This window comes from Bubalus bubalis, chromosome 11, assembly GCF_019923935.1.
Source record: "Bubalus bubalis isolate 160015118507 breed Murrah chromosome 11, NDDB_SH_1, whole genome shotgun sequence".
In the NCBI taxonomy this organism is placed as follows: Eukaryota; Metazoa; Chordata; class Mammalia; order Artiodactyla; family Bovidae; genus Bubalus; species Bubalus bubalis.
The window spans coordinates 48,964,037-48,979,952 of record NC_059167.1 but is presented as its reverse complement, the minus strand read 5'-3'; the positions used below and the strand labels follow the sequence as shown (position 1 = coordinate 48,979,952).

Below are 15,916 nucleotides of genomic sequence, written 5' to 3'. Positions count from 1 at the left end.
TATAAATAAACATTTGTATAAATAGATAATATATATTATACAATATATAAATAGACATTTGTAACTTTTTGAAAGTAGCTTGAGAGGCTGTTCTTTTAACAACTGTGTCATTATTCATTATTCAGTATTTTAGAATATCCTGCAATTTTGTTCTCAGCCACTGCCACTTTTAAAAATACCTTTTGTAGTGAATAATCTTCATCCTTTGAAGATGAATATTTTTTTTATAGTCTCCATATTAAGAACAGGTTGTATTACAGATGTCCTTTTCTAAGTCAGCTGCTTGGAACCCGTTCCTGTCCAGAAACCCTGGCAGGAGGCATCAGAGAGCTTTGGGCGGTTGGCAGAGGCTCTTGGGGTGCAGGTGCTGAGTAGCCGGAGCCGAGGCTACGGGTTGCATGGGAGCAGTGCGATTTGAGTTGGATTTGAGGGGAAAAAATAGTACTTAGGTGATTAAAGGGAAGGTCAGAAAATGAGAGATTGTTGAGGAATGAGTGTGTGGGTGAGAGTTTACAGGTACTTTCTCTTCTTCTCGTCTCCCACTCACCAGGCTGTTGCTGTTCTCAAGATGAAAAGCAGAACCGTCTGGGGAAGGGAAGGGCAGGGCATGCCCTCAGGATGGGGTGTCCTCCCCTGGCCTCTCTCCATTCTTCTTACTGACTCTGCTCCCTTTCTGTTGATCTTAATGCCACTCCCTAGATGTGAAATGAGCTTTTGAAAAATTAATTTTATTACATAACCAGTTTTTCTTAAATTAAAATTTATCCCGTGTTTATTTTATCATTCCTTTTTCTCAGTGTTTCATCTTACTACTGCTTGAAAAAGTTTCCTCGGAGACACTTTTTTTAGACTTTATTAACTTCACTCTTACTAAGAAATTCTGCTTAATTTCTCCTAAGTCATACTGATATAGTTGTATCAGTTAAAACTGTAGTACCTATTTTTATGAAATTCTTGTGGAATTAAAGACTTGTTTTCCCCATGCATTCTTTCCTAAAATATAGATAGTTTCTGCAAATATGTATTGAGTGCCCCTTGTGGGCTGAATATTAAAATCATAAAAATACATGAATTTCTTAATTAGAGAAGAGAGGAAGGAGATTTTCTGACATCTACTGATAAAATCTAAAACATGTTAGCTTGGCACTGACTTGTCTTAAGTTCTGCACGTTAGTGATATAGCTACTATTCTTTTCAAAATCTTCATCTGTTATTGCTGGTTTAACTACCAAGTTGAGCCATATTTTAAGGTTCAATTAAAACTATATTGGCAAATATTTATAAACTGTAAGTGTAATGTGAGTTAAAATGTCCTGGGTTTGTTGCTTTGTCCAGTAGATGGCTACATAATCAAAGAAATTGAATTGTAACTGCCTTCTCTAAAGAGTATTTATGCTCTCCTTTCTGTTTATTTTCAGGAATTAAAGGAATTACCCAGCCTTCTGCTTTTATACCTACAGCTGAAAGTAATTCCTTTCAGCCTCAAGTGAAGACTCTGCCATCTCCTATTGATGCTAAACAGCAATTGCAACGTAAAATCCAGAAAAAGCAGCAAGAACAGAAACTACAATCCCCTTTGCCAGGAGAATCCTCAGCAAAAAAATCAGAAGGCTCAGCAAGCAATGGAGTGACTAATCTCTCTAATGGGAACCCTGCAATCCTCTCTCCTCAACCTATCGGTATCGTCGTGGCAGCTGTCCCTAGTCCCATTCCGGTAATATCATTAAACAGCATTTGGCATGACTGGGATGGTGGGAAGTCCATTGTTTAATTAAAAGTAGCACAGGAGAAGGCAGCAAGCAGAGGTATGCTGCTGCTGCTGCTGCTGCTGCTAAGTCATTTCAGTCGTGTCCGACTCTGTACGACCCCAGAGACGGCAGCCCACCAGGCTCCCCCGTCCCTGGGATTCTCCAGGCAAGAGCACTGGAGTGGGTTGCCATTTCCTTCTCCAGTGCATGAAAGAGAAAAGTGACAGTGAAGTCACTCAGTCTTGTCCAACTCTTAGCGACCCCATGGACTGCAGCCCACCAGGCTCCTCCATAAGCAGAGGTATAAATTCAGATATAAACTGAGTTTGTGACCACACAAAGATTTCACTTCAGTCAGTTGTCTTTTATTCAGGATATACGTTGTTATCTACAAAATAAGCTATAAACAGAACAGAAGTGAAATTACAAGACACATAAGTTTGCGTATAACCAGTCAGAGCTTTACATAGGAGATGAGTCATTTTCAGAGTTGTTTCATCTCTAGTCAGCAAAGATGACACAAATGCAGGCCTTTTTTTTGGTTTAATTTTTTTTTTCTTTTTATCATTCAGATGGAACAAAATTATAATGTGTATCGGTAAAACATTAACATAGTCCCGTCTCTGGCTTGCTGAACACGGGACCTCGGGCAAGTCTCTTAGTTACTCTGAGTCTCTCTCCTTATCAACAAATTGAAGTCTTGGTATACTCCTTGCCTGTCCCACACAGCTTGTTATGTCACAACATAACAAGGTTATGACGAACTGGCTTTTAATATGAGAGAGTATCATACTAAAGCAAGATGGTGTTTTAGGTTGTTATTTGTGATACTATTAGAAAGATATTGTATCTTATTTTTTTCTTGTTTTTATCATTATCATCGTCATCATCCTGTCATTAAAGCATGGAGTACCTGGGAACCATTCTCTTGCACTGATCATTATACAGCGAACTGGGGAAGGCGGTAGTTTTATCTGAGACCTTATCCACAGTGGTTTGTTAGTAATGTCCAAGGTCAGTCCACGTATAAGACAGTCTCCCCTGTGAGTGAGTCATCTTGGCACAAATTCCAGTTAGTTACCTCTATATTAAATAGTTGTGATAGTTCTTCAGATTTTATCTCTGCTCCCTATAACCTCCTTAAAAAAATCATTGTTTTAGCAATGTGAAGTTTTTTACTGACATCTTAATATTCTTCTTACATATCATTGTATTTGGTAACTATATTACACTGTGTTGCATGTATTATAGTGTTTATTTATCTGGTCTAAAAGAATTCTTGTCTAACATAGGAACTGGTTTTTTTGTTTTTTGTTTTTTTTTTAGCATTACATGTATAAAATGCCTCAATACTAATGAATTATATGAATTGCTGTTTATACTCTGGACTTGATAAATCTGGTATTTTTGTTTTCCATCTTTTAACAGGTCCAACGGACCAGGCAGTTGGTAACTTCACCAAGTCCAATGAGTTCTTCTGATGGCAAAGTTCTTCCCCTCAATGTACAGGTGGTCACTCAGCACATGCAGTCTGTGAAACAGACACCAAAGACTCCTCAGAACGTCCCGGCCAGTCCCGGCGGGGATCGTTCTGCCCGGCACCGCTACCCTCAGATCTTACCCAAGCCAGCCAGCACCAGTGCACTCACCATCCGCTCTCCGACTACGGTCCTCTTCACTAGTAGTCCCATCAAGACCGCCGTTGTGCCCACCTCACACATGAGTTCTCTAAATGTGGTGAAAATGACAGCGATATCCCTCACACCCAGCAGCAGCAGTACCCCTCTGAAACATTCTGCCTCAGCAAACAGTGCTACAGGAACAACAGAAGAAGCACGGACCATCCCACAGATCAAGAATGGTTCTGTTGTTTCACTTCAGTCTCCTGGATCCAAGACCAGCAGCACCGGGGGACCCTCTGCCGTGGAAGTTAAAATGGAGCCTGAGACATCATCAGATGAGCCTCCGATACAGTGCCAAGAGAACTCTGACGGGACCGACGTGCCCAAAACAGCACCTGGTGCCCTCTCGGGACAGAAAAGTAATATAGATGGAGCAGTACAGAAACCTTCCAACGAAGGTGTCGTTGAAATAAAAGCAACTAAGGTCTGTGACCAGAGGACCAAATGTAAAAACCGCTGTAATGAAATTCTGCCAGGCACTTCAACAGGCAATAATCAGAGCACTGTCACTCTCTCCGTTGCCACTCAGAACTTCACTTTCACCAGCACCAGCTCACCATCTAATGGTGACTCAATAAATAAAGACCCTAAAGTGTGCACTAAAAGTCCAAGAAAGCGGCTCTCTTCTGCAATGCAAGAGTCCCAGGTGCCTCCTATAAAGAAACCAATTGTGGAACAGGTATCTGCAGTTATCCCAGAAGGTCAGAAACCAGGCAGTGTTAAGAAGGACCCAAAGGTTCCACATTCAGGGAAAACAGAGAGCTCAGCAGCAGGTGCTCAAATTTCCAGCAAGGTCTCAACACATGTCAACTCACACATGGTGGCAAGTCAGCCCTTGGATTCCTCTGCTCTTGTTACCAGCGATTCAGCGTTAGAACAGCAAACCACACCATCATCATCTCCAGATAGCAAAGTAAAGCTGGAAGGCAGCGTCTTTCTCTTGGACCATGATTCAAAATCAGATGGCAGCTTTAATCCAAATGAGTGGCAACAGGTCACTAAGGATTCTGAATTTGTATCCGCCGGCTGTGAACAACAGCAAGATATCAGTGTTATGACAATTCCCGAGCACTCGGATATCAATGACTTAGAGAAGTCTGTTTGGGAATTAGAAGGAATGCCACAGGACACATATTCCCAGCAGCTGCATGGCCAGATCCAAGAATCTTCTTTGAATCAAATACAAGCACAGTCTTCAGATCAGTTACCTCTACAGTCCGAACTGAAGGAATTTGAGCCTTCTGTTTCCCAAACAAATGAAAGCTACTTTCCTTTTGATGATGAGCTTACACAGGATAGTATTGTAGAAGAGCTGGTGCTCATGGAGCAGCAGATGTCAATGAACAACTCTCATTCTTATGGTAACTGTTTGGGAATGACCCTGCAGAGTCAGTCTGTGACTCCAGGAGCTCCAATGTCATCTCACGCCTCCAGCACCCACTTCTATCATCCAATTCATAGCAATGGCACTCCAATCCACACCCCCACCCCCACCCCAACACCCACTCCCACTCCCACCCCAACCCCGACCCCCACATCTGAAATGATTGCTGGGTCGCAGAGTCTGTCACGGGAGAGCCCTTGCTCCAGGCTGGCCCAGACAACACCTGTGGATAGTGCTTTGGGAAGTAGCCGACATACACCCATCGGTACGCCACACTCTAACTGCAGCAGTAGTGTCCCTCCCAGCCCCGTAGAATGCAGGAATCCTTTTGCATTTACCCCAATAAGCTCCAGTATGGCGTATCATGATGCCAGCATTGTCTCAAGTAGTCCTGTGAAACCAATGCAAAGACCCATGGCCACACACCCTGACAAAACCAAGCTTGAATGGATGAATAATGGGTATAGTGGGGTTGGTAATTCATCTGTTTCTGGCCATGGCATTCTCCCAAGCTATCAGGAACTAGTGGAAGACCGTTTCAGGAAACCTCACGCTTTCGCCGTGCCTGGGCAGTCTTATCAGTCTCAATCCAGACATCATGACAGTCATTTTTGTCGTTTGACTCCTGTCTCTCCTGTGCAGCATCAAGGTGCCACTGTAAATAACACCAATAAACAGGAGGGTTTTGCGGTCCCTGCCCCTCTTGATAATAAAGGAACTAATTCATCTGCCAGCAGCAACTTCAGGTGCCGGAGTGTGAGCCCTGCTGTTCATCGCCAGCGTAATCTTAGTGGAAGCACCCTCTACCCAGTATCTAATATCCCCCGATCCAATGTGACCCCCTTTGGAAGTCCAGTAACCCCCGAAGTTCATGTTTTCACAAATGTCCACACAGATGCATGTGCCAACAACATAGCTCAAAGAAGTCAATCAGTTCCATTGACAGTCATGATGCAAACAGCCTTCCCAAATGCTCTTCAAAAGCAAACGAACAGTAAGAAAATAACCAATGTTTTGTTGAGTAAACTTGATTCTGACAATGATGATGCTGTGAGAGGTTTGGGCATGAACAATCTGCCCTCCAATTACACCGCCCGGATGAATCTCACTCAGATTTTGGAAACGTCCACTGTCTTTCCGAGTGCCAATCCGCAGAATATGATTGATTCCAGCACTTCTATTTATGAATTCCAAGCACCATCTTACCTCACCAAAAGTAATAGCACCGATCAGATCAGTTTTTCTCCTGGGGATAATCAAGCACAATCAGAAATTGGAGAGCAACAGTTAGATTTCAGCAGCACTGTTAAAGACCTGTTGAGTGGAGACAGCTTGCAGACCAGCCAGCAGCTAGTAGGTCAGGTAGCATCTGACCTCACTAATCCTGCGTCTGACTTCTCTAGCGACATCAGGTTGTCTTCTGAGCTCTCAGGCAGCATCAATGATTTGAACACTCTAGACCCAAATCTACTGTTTGATCCAGGTCGTCAGCAGGGACAAGATGATGAACCTACACTGGAAGAATTAAAGAATGACCCCTTGTTTCAACAAATTTGCAGTGACTCCATGAGCTCTATGACTTCATCAGGTTTTGAATGGATAGAAAGCAAGGACCATCCTACTGTTGAAATGTTGGGTTAAATTGTGTTTTATAACATGTAGCACACTGTAACTAAAGACATATGTATTGTATTTGTCTTAATGGAAGTGCCTCCCGCAGCAGAAACACTTACTATTAATTGTGACATTTTAAAAAGAGTTTGCTGCCGAAGTGGTTTCTTCTTCAGTAGGAAATGGTTAGACTTGCCTCAGTTCTTACCAAGTTTCTGAAAAGAGTAGGCTGTAGAAAAACAAATATTAGGTTTTAAATTTTGTAATGTTCCCCCATTTAATCACATTGTTTGCTAGTAAACAAAAGAATAACCAGCTTTTACAAGAGCAGTCTAGATCTTTATTTTGTATAAGTTCATTTTATTTCATTGGTTGATCTGCACAGATTTTAGAGGAAACCATTGATTTTAGATATAGGATATTTTGTTGTTGTTGGCATTATCTTTTTAAGTATGAAATCATAGCTAAAGTGAACTGTAGACAAGAAGGTCTTCCTTGAAACAGGGATAATATTCAGGTTATTATAAGTATTTAGGCTTGAAGCATAGAGCTACTGTAGAATGAAAAAATAAAATCTCTGTAGGACTTTCTGGGACTTCAGTACCATTTGCACCTGCAACGAAGGGCTTAAATAGGAGGAAATAATGGAAAATGAAATATTAATATAAGGAAAGCAAAAGCTGCACTAAAATTATTAAAAGGAAAAACTAGTAGCCATTTTTATTTGTGACCTTGTGTTAGTCTTCTTTTAAAATGTTAGTTTTAATATGGAGCTACCACAGAGACGTGCACACATGCAGGCGTGTGCACACATACACACACACGTATGTAAACAAAGCAAGTAAGTAATGCGAAATGTTGTAATTTAATAGAACAAATGCAAGCATGTTAGAAGAATATCTTATGTTTTATTATCTGGTTAGTTGAGATAGGGAAATTTAGAAGGAAACTAAAAAGCAGTTTTCTTAGTTTCATCACAATATGTCTGTATGCACATATTAAATTCTATTTAAGATTTATTTTGAAGGTTTTTATTTATAGTATTCTTAAGTCCTCAATTTAGCGACTGGCTCCTTCACTCCTCCTGAACATAGAAATGCAGTTTGATCATGGGATCCCTTTGAAACACAAGCAAGCAGGAGAGAAATAACATAAAAAACTGAAAAGACAACATTTCATCACCCGAGGTCCGAAGTCACAAATCTTTATCTCTGATAAAACAAAGGGGATATCTAATAGTACTTGAAGAAGAGGAGCATTTTATAACATGCTTAATTTATTTATTGTGATAACCACAATTGCAAAAAGAAGCACTCAGGATTTGTTTTAGAATGTTTCTCTCTTACAGCTCCCATTTTGTTTTGTGAATAACTATTTATGAATTTCATGCTGACACAAGTCTTCTCACTAGTTGACAGCTCCATTTAACTGAGTTTCAAGATTAGTTTCAAATAGACTTAAAAATTTGCCATTAAATTTATAAAGTTATTCTTAAACCATTGTCTGCTACCTTGAACCTAACTAAGCTTTCCTTTACCTTAATTAGTAAGCCAATCAGAAGACTACAATCAATGAATATTTAACAAATGTGATGAGTTTAATACAGTTTCATTGTTCAGTAAATTTGCAAGGTAGGATATTAACATTTTGATAAATAAATGGTGCTAGGGTTGGCTCAGAGGTTTATATATTGATATGTCCTAGTTACTGACATTTGTGTGTTTGCTGTTATCTTGATTTAATGATCTGTTAGATATTTTTTCCTTGATGCTAGTTATTTCTTCACTGTACATTGAGACACAGCACTACTGCACACCAAAGTATGCAATACCCAAAGGAAACTGTGTGATTTCTCTTAACAAATGATGGGAGCCTTTCTATATGAGATACTCTGAAAAGGAGATTTTGAGGCCATTCTAATCCCTTGTTTACATTATTAGCTTCCTACTAATATAAAAAATAATGGGAATCTTTTTTGATAAAAATATAAAGACTGGAGGATTTTTAACCCCTGTATAGTATTGCAGCAAACACTTTAAATTTGGTTGAATTCGTTCAGCAAACTTTCTGGGATTCATATATTGCACTAAATTTGTTGAACCTGTGGTAGGCACATCTCTTAGGATAAATGCAACCAATACAGTCCACAGATTAAACTTTTTAAATGTGTTTCATTATGAAAAGACAAAATGTCATCAAAGTGACAGATAAAATTGTCTTATGTAGCAATGTGCATTAATCTCAATGAGATATTTCTATTTCTTATTCTCTTACATGAGAATATTACAGCAGGAAGAATTAAGTTTAGTTTGCTTCACCATGTTAATACATGATCACAAAATGTGCATGAGTGTTATTGACTTATCTTGTACAGTACTAGGTATTCCTGTAACCACTTTTTTTTTTCTTGGCTGTATTGAAACTGGTTCAGTGTTAACCAGACAGACATAGTTATTCACAAGTTATTTACTTTTTTATGTTTACTAATTCTGCTTAGTTATTGTTGAATATGTTCTTTTCTCAGATTATTTTCATTGTTTTGATGTTTTAAACATTTTGCATACTGTTTATCATGATAAGACTTCATGAAGTAAATAATTTTGCATATAATTGCAATAAGCACTGACTTTTGAACTGAAAAGAAGGAAAGTGTTTTTTTGTGCAGTGCATCAGAGGTTCATATAAGAGTCTTGTACTATAATGTGCTTTACTACACCATAAATGACAAAAACAAGCCCTGTTTCATGTTTTCATTTAGTGCAAAAAGTCAAGATTTCCCCAGTGTTTTGTTGTCTGTTGTACCTGCTGAAACTACAGTAGTTGAATATTGCAGTAGCATTTCAGTTCTCTTTTTTTATTGAAAGTGCTCAAAAATTGTTTTTTAAATGTTTTCAAAAACAATTAAAAACATTTTATATTAAACTGACTGGATTTTAAAGTGATTTATGGGATCTATTTTATGTAGAGCGCATGTCATTTTGTAAACAGACCTGAAGCACTTCTTCCTTTGATCTCCTGAAAGTTGAGGAAATGGGGGAAAAAAATCAACATAAGGAGGAGCAGTGCTGCTAAATCTAGTCTCTGTCATTAATCCAGAAGGCTATATGGATCTTAGCTTGTTCATCCAAACTCTGCTGTTCACTTAATTATTTTTTTTTAACTGATGAATGATATAGAGTTTTATGTTGTAACAACAACAACAAATCTTTCCTTTTGTTCATTGACATAAAATTTTGCTTTAAAATGTTAGTCCGTGGTGTACCCAGATATGGGTATTTGGGGATCTTTGAATTGAAAAATCGGAGAAGGCAATGGCAAGCCACTCCAGTACTCTTGCCTAGAAAATCCCATGGATGGAGGAGCCTGGTAGGCTGCAGTCCATGGGGTCGCTACGAGTCGGCCACGACTGAGCGACTTCACTTTGACTTTTCACTTTCACACAATGGAGAAGGAAATGGCAACCCACTCCAGTGTTCTTGCCTGGAGAATCCCAGGGGTGGCAGAGCCTGGTGGACTGCTGTCTATGGGGTCGCACAGAGTTGGACAGGACTGAAGCAACTTAGCAGCAGCAGTAGCAGAATTGAAAAATCATAGAAAATTGGGAAGATTTTAAAGCACATCTATGTCCAAAAGCATTATAGGCATTTTGGTGAACCAGAAATACAAAGTGATAAGTGCACTGAACTTGTAAGCCAGAACTTGAGTTCTAGGTCTGGAAGCAAGAAAGACCACCCAGAAATTTCAAATCTTAAAGAGTAAGAAGCCACAGTCTGACTTGAACGTTCCTCACTTTTGATACTAAGATGCAGCAACAACCAGTGCCTAGGACTGTAACTTATATTGATTATAGCCAGGTCTTGCCTGAGCCAGAGCCTCCTCCTTTGTGAAACAGATCTATGTAGGTTTTCAGTAGCCCCACTCTTACCACAGGACCAGAGCCCTGAGTGTGGACAGGTGGTAGAAGCAATCATAAAAGGCAAGAAGAGAGTGGAGATTGGGAAGGGAGGAAGAGAAGAGCAGGAAGACTCATAAGAGGAGCCTGCAAACAAAAATTCTAAAGTACTTGAAGAAAATGAAAAATTCTAAGGAAGACAGTCAGCAGTCACTCAAGGTAAAAGTAATGTACTCTCTGTATAGTTAAGTAGGATTCTCAGTAATAAAGGGGGGGGGTGTAATTTTTATATGATCAAGAATAGGCAAACAAAACAGGAACCAGTGGATACAATAAACAAGGAAGGCATTCTGGAGGAAAAGTGTTGTGTAGTACTTGAGGTGCTTTTGGCTACAACTAGAGAAAACCCAACAGTGGATTAAGCCATAAAGACATTTATCTTAGCTTAATAAGAATTTTGGTGATAGGAGGTACTGAAGGTTCATTCAGTGACTTGTTTTTCTTCTGTGTTCTATCAGCTTCAACGTTGCTGTTCTGTGTCTGTTGCCTCATGGTCACAAGATGGCTGCCACAGCTCCAAATATTTTACCTTCATACATCCCAAACAAGGTGGTAAGGGCAGCTCTCAGCCTTTTATCAGAGAGAAAAAAAAAAAATATTTCCCAGGCTCTCCCATTACTCCCTCCCACTCTATCCCCAACTTAGTCTTATTAGAAAAAACAAGGTCAGAGACCTACCCTAAAACTGACTAGCTAAGATTCCTGATTCATTTTTTATAGCTATGGGAGGGGGCCCATTTTCAGGAGCATGTGATCATCTACCTAAAATAAGTCCCATAACCTAGAGAAGATACAAGGGACTTAAGATTTAGTGCCCACTCTTGAGAGAAGCTCACAGTCTTATGAAGAACTAATTGTGTGTTCTTTGAGAAGTGCCAAATAGAAGTATATGTGACATACTATCTGGAAGGAAAACGGGGAGAATTCACACTGAGGATCCAAGAACTGGGCAAAAGAAGGTTCTTCCTGTTAACTAAGGCAAAATGATAACCTGTGGTTTGCCTTCCCCCTCTAGAGAAAAATCAGATATTATTGAATATCATAAATGCAAATTGCCTCAGTACCTGCTACTGTCATAGAAGACCAAAATTTTTGATTTTTGTTAAGACTGTAGAGATTTATTTTGACAAACATTGCTATAAATGAATTTTAAACAATTAGAATTACAGATTTTGTGGATGGGATAATTTATCAATAGTATATAATCTGAAATTTTTAAAAAATATGTGTATGACCATCCCTGGATCTCTAATCTGCGCATAGGTTTAGAAAGGGAAAAACAAAAAGACTATGATTTTCTAGATTTTATGTCTAAGAAGTACTTGATTTGGGAGAGAAAGGAAAATAATTTTGTAAATGAAATACATCATGAGGATGGTATTACTACCATATATAGAATATTCTCTTGCACTAAACCCTGTGCTAAATACTGCATGTATATTTTGGTTTTCTCACTGTAACAATTCTGAAAGAATATTGTTTTTCAAGTGAAAATTTTAGCTCAGAGATCAACTGGTAGGAGTAATAGCTAATAATAGGAAAAGCTGTAATTAACTTGGTTCCAAAGCCTAGTTCTTAACTATGACACTGTATCTAAAGATACTTCTTCAAATTACCTGCTGTATTAGTTTGATTTGCTGGCTTCTTTGAAATGTTCTTTCTGGCTTAAAATTAAGGTTGATTTTTGTGGGAATTTTCTTTCTGTGTAACTTATCCTTATATTTTTTATACTTCCTTTGCATTTTTATTTTGGGATTTTGCTGTATTTTGTGACTTTCCTCTAAACAAATTCCTTTCCCTTCTCTCTATCCTTGGAAATATATGCCCTCATGTATTGGAAATCAAGGGGGAAGTAAGATTTAAATAGAAAATTTTATTTTGAACATAGCCTTTCAAGCATGTCTTACCAGGTATACCTAATCATATCTACTTTAAAATCACCTTTTAAATGTCACTAGGAAATAAAAACTAGACAAAAAATGTTTTGTTGAACAAATGATAAATTGCCTAAAATATGTCAGTGTCTGTGCCGGGAGTTAGAGAAAATGTCTGCCATTTTGAAATTTTACAGTATGATGAGGAAGAGATGCACAATGAACAGGATTGCAGGATGCAGTCACTGTAGCAGAGACCGCTCTTTGCCACTAGCACATTCTCTTAGCCATCTGCACAAAAGACATTTACCAGCTTCCCTCATAGCTAAGTGGAGCCACTTACCAAGTACTCAGCCAAAAAGATAGCATCAAAAGGTTTGCGTGTTTCTTTGAAGTGTTCCTGCCCTCCTTCCTCTCAGCTGGCTGGAGTGTAGATAGGATGACTCCAGTAGATAGAACTCCAGTAGCTCTGCAATGAAGCCACGTGTGGAGGATGATGGAGCAACAAGATAGAAAGAGCCTGAGTCCCTGATGACTTAGGAAGCCGCTCTACTAATTCTGACTGTTGGCTCTGGGTGTGTTTTATGTGAGGGAGAAGTTTCTTTCTGGTTTCAGTCTTTCTGAGTTTTCTGTGACACAATGTAAATGCAAATTCTAACCAACGAAGCCACTAGAGGATTTTAATGAGCAGCAGTGGGGAATGTTAGATTAGCATGGAGATCACTACACCATCTTGGGTTCCCCTGTAGACTGGGTTCCCCTTGCATCTCCTTTTCACTGGAAATGGTAATTCAGCAGAGACTTAGAATAGCCTGGTTTAGCACAGATTTGAATATTGTTTCATAACTACAAAAAAGAATAAATTAGATGGATTCTAAGCTGTTTAAACAACTAAAGAAAATGAATGGGTTGAACTGAAAGTCACTATAGTTTTCTAGTTATTAGTGTTAGACCTAGGTTTAAGTCTCAGCTCTGCCAATTATAACCATAACCCTAGCAAGTTATATGAATACTAGTGATGATGTCCATCTGAGTGCATTTTCTAGTGGTGTGCCACGTGGCTCTGGCCTGTTTGCTGTTTTTGCCAACAACTTGAATGAAGACAAAAGTTTTTCCCTGTCGAGTACTGTGGAACAGCTTGCTAAATGTCTGTTCCAACCTCTTCCTCTTATGCAGATCCTAGAAAACCCCAAAACATTTTCTAGGCTTCCTCACAGCTTGGGTTCTGGACTTGAATTGCATTCCTTCTATTAGAGGCAGGCTTGCAAGATTAGGAGGATAAAAATGAAACAGAAGCAATCCTCCTACCCATTTTTGGTGGTTTTCTTGCAAGCAAGCTTGTAGTAACAAACTTTTAACAGCAGTGTTCTAGAGTCCTTTCTTGAGATTCTTAGATATCTAGAATTTTTAGGTATCATGCTCCAGGGCCAAGTCACAAGTTCTGTGAACATCAAGATGTAGTCAAGTGGGGGCAATGATGGTAACAGTGTCAGTATCAGCAACTTCCTGGTCTGGCTTCCTGATCTCCAGTGATTGCAGGTACGAACTTGTTTCCCCAGTGGTCCACTCTACCATGTTGTTCTGAGAGTCATTTCTGGAGACACAATCTAAAGCTTGTTTCTTCATTTACATAGAAGCATCAAATTCCCTGCATTAACTAGTTTTCTGCTTAAAATACCTAGAATAAACATTTCCTACACTTGGCCTTGACTCATACACCTACATGCTAGAAGTCATGAACACTGAGCTTGAGATCTGGTCCTGTCGTTCTTTACCCTCTTTGCACTTGATGAAGAATAAGGAGCCTCATCCTGGTTACTTCCCAGAATCCTTTGTGAAGTTCAGTGAGATACAATAATGTCTTGTAAACACTAAATACAAGCTCATGATTGCTATAAATTCCTACATAAAAGAATAGACGTTTACCTAGGAGTGGGGAAAGTTCTTGTCCTTTTTAGCACTAAAATGCTATGTTTTACTTAAGCACACACACATCACATCTGTCAGGAGGTAAAGTAAGAATGTATATCCAGACAAAGGGCTGAACTTTGAATTAGGTTATGTGTTATAAGAAATAACCATTAATTTAAACCAAGTTATTGTCACTGGAGCATGTTTAATTGATACCTACTTTAAATCACTATACCTTAGATTTCACATGTTTGAAATTAAATGTCTTACACAAATTCACCCCTAGTCAATATAATCTCTTTACTTAATCTTTCGTAATTTTACATTACCCTCACAACAGTTCTGAAATGGCTGTCTGAAAAATTACTAGTGATTTCATAATTGGTAAATCCTGCAGCACTGTTCTTTGGTTTCTATGATTAAAATTCTTACTCACTTCCTACCCAGAACCCCCAGCTACCCATCTCTATCAAGAATCAGCTTCCTCTGGTTAGGAATAGAAATCCTTCCCCATTCTATGATTGACTTTTCTTGTCATTTCAAACCTTCCTACAGCCTTTCCAGATAGCTTCCAATTTAAAATTTTCAGATTTAACCTCTCCCTGACTTCCAGTCTTAAAATTCAACTCCCAAAATTGAAATTCGCTCTCTTTTCCCCAACCCTTTCCTCCTAGCGTGTTAACAACATTACCGTCATTGCAGTCACCCAGTTGAAATTTCATGTCCGCTTTCAAATTAGTTTCCAAGTTCTGTACCTTTGAGGTTCCTATCTCCTTGTTCTTTCGCTCCTGATCCTGCTGTGGTACATGGATTCATTTCTCACTTGAAATACTTAATTATGTCTTACTTCTCTAATAATTTCTGTACTGTGTCACCTTTGAAATTCTTAACTAAGCCCTTGATATTCAGAAATCAATATTCTTCATGTATATAAACAGTAACCAGCTAGAAGATAAAATGCAAGAGAAAAACTTTTTTATGCTAGCAGCATAAAAGGTAAAATATCCAGTCAAGAACCTAATGGGAAGCATGCAAAATTTATATAGAGAAAATTTTGAAAACACTTTCACTGAAAGACGCAAGATAGACTACAGCAAATGAAAAGAGAAAACCATGTTCTTAGATGGAAAAACTCAACATCATGAAGATAATTAATAAACTTAACATGATCCCAACAAAAGTGTCAATCTCCTTTTTCTAGAGCTAGATACTTTGAATATATACTTAAAATAAGAGTGTAAGTAATTATACCCCCCTGAAATCTTTAAAGAAGCAATGTTTGAGGGGTTGACCCTACTAGATATATTCAATCTTCAATATATTCATTCAATTCAATATATTCAAGATATATTCAATCTTGACTGATTGGATATATATATGGGTTTCCCAGCTGGTACAGTGGTAAAGAATTCACCTGCCAGTGCAGAAGCCGCAGGAAACAAGAAGATCATCTGGAGGAGGAAATGGTAAACCACTCCAGTATCTTGCTGGGATAATCCCATGGACAAAGGAGACTGATGGGCTACTGTCCATGGGGTCGCAAGGAGTTGGACACAATCACATGCACATAGGAATTTCCTAAATCCCTGTAAGTAAAGTCAAACAATAAATGACAAAGTAGGAAGAGATATTTATAACCCATACCACATACAAAGGAGTAATGACCCCAATATGGAAATAACTAAAAATGGGGGAAGAAGGAAAGCCAACAACCGCATAGAAAAGTGGACAAGAGATATGACTAGACAGCTCACA

General features: G+C 38.7%; 1 protein-coding gene and 1 long non-coding RNA gene across 5 annotated transcripts in view; both read left to right on the top strand.

Moving 5' to 3' along the window:
- Window positions 1-9,347, top strand: part of RFX7 (regulatory factor X7) — a 144,539-nt gene extending 135,192 nt beyond the window's left edge. For all 4 annotated transcript variants that reach the window (XM_025295635.3, XM_025295634.3, XM_025295633.3 and 1 more), the window contains exons 9-10: window positions 1,419-1,714; window positions 3,177-9,347. In XM_025295635.3, the coding sequence (XP_025151420.3) occupies window positions 1,419-1,714; window positions 3,177-6,455 (3,575 nt within the window). In that variant the 3' untranslated portion in view covers window positions 6,456-9,347. The remainder of the gene's footprint in view (window positions 1-1,418; window positions 1,715-3,176) is intronic.
- Window positions 9,348-9,880: 533 nt separating this feature from the next.
- On the top strand, window positions 9,881-12,611 carry LOC112587829. The gene is made up of 2 exons (XR_003112315.3): window positions 9,881-10,536; window positions 10,836-12,611. It is a non-coding gene; the product is annotated as an uncharacterized LOC112587829 (long non-coding RNA).
- The last annotated feature ends 3,305 nt before the right edge of the window (window positions 12,612-15,916 follow it).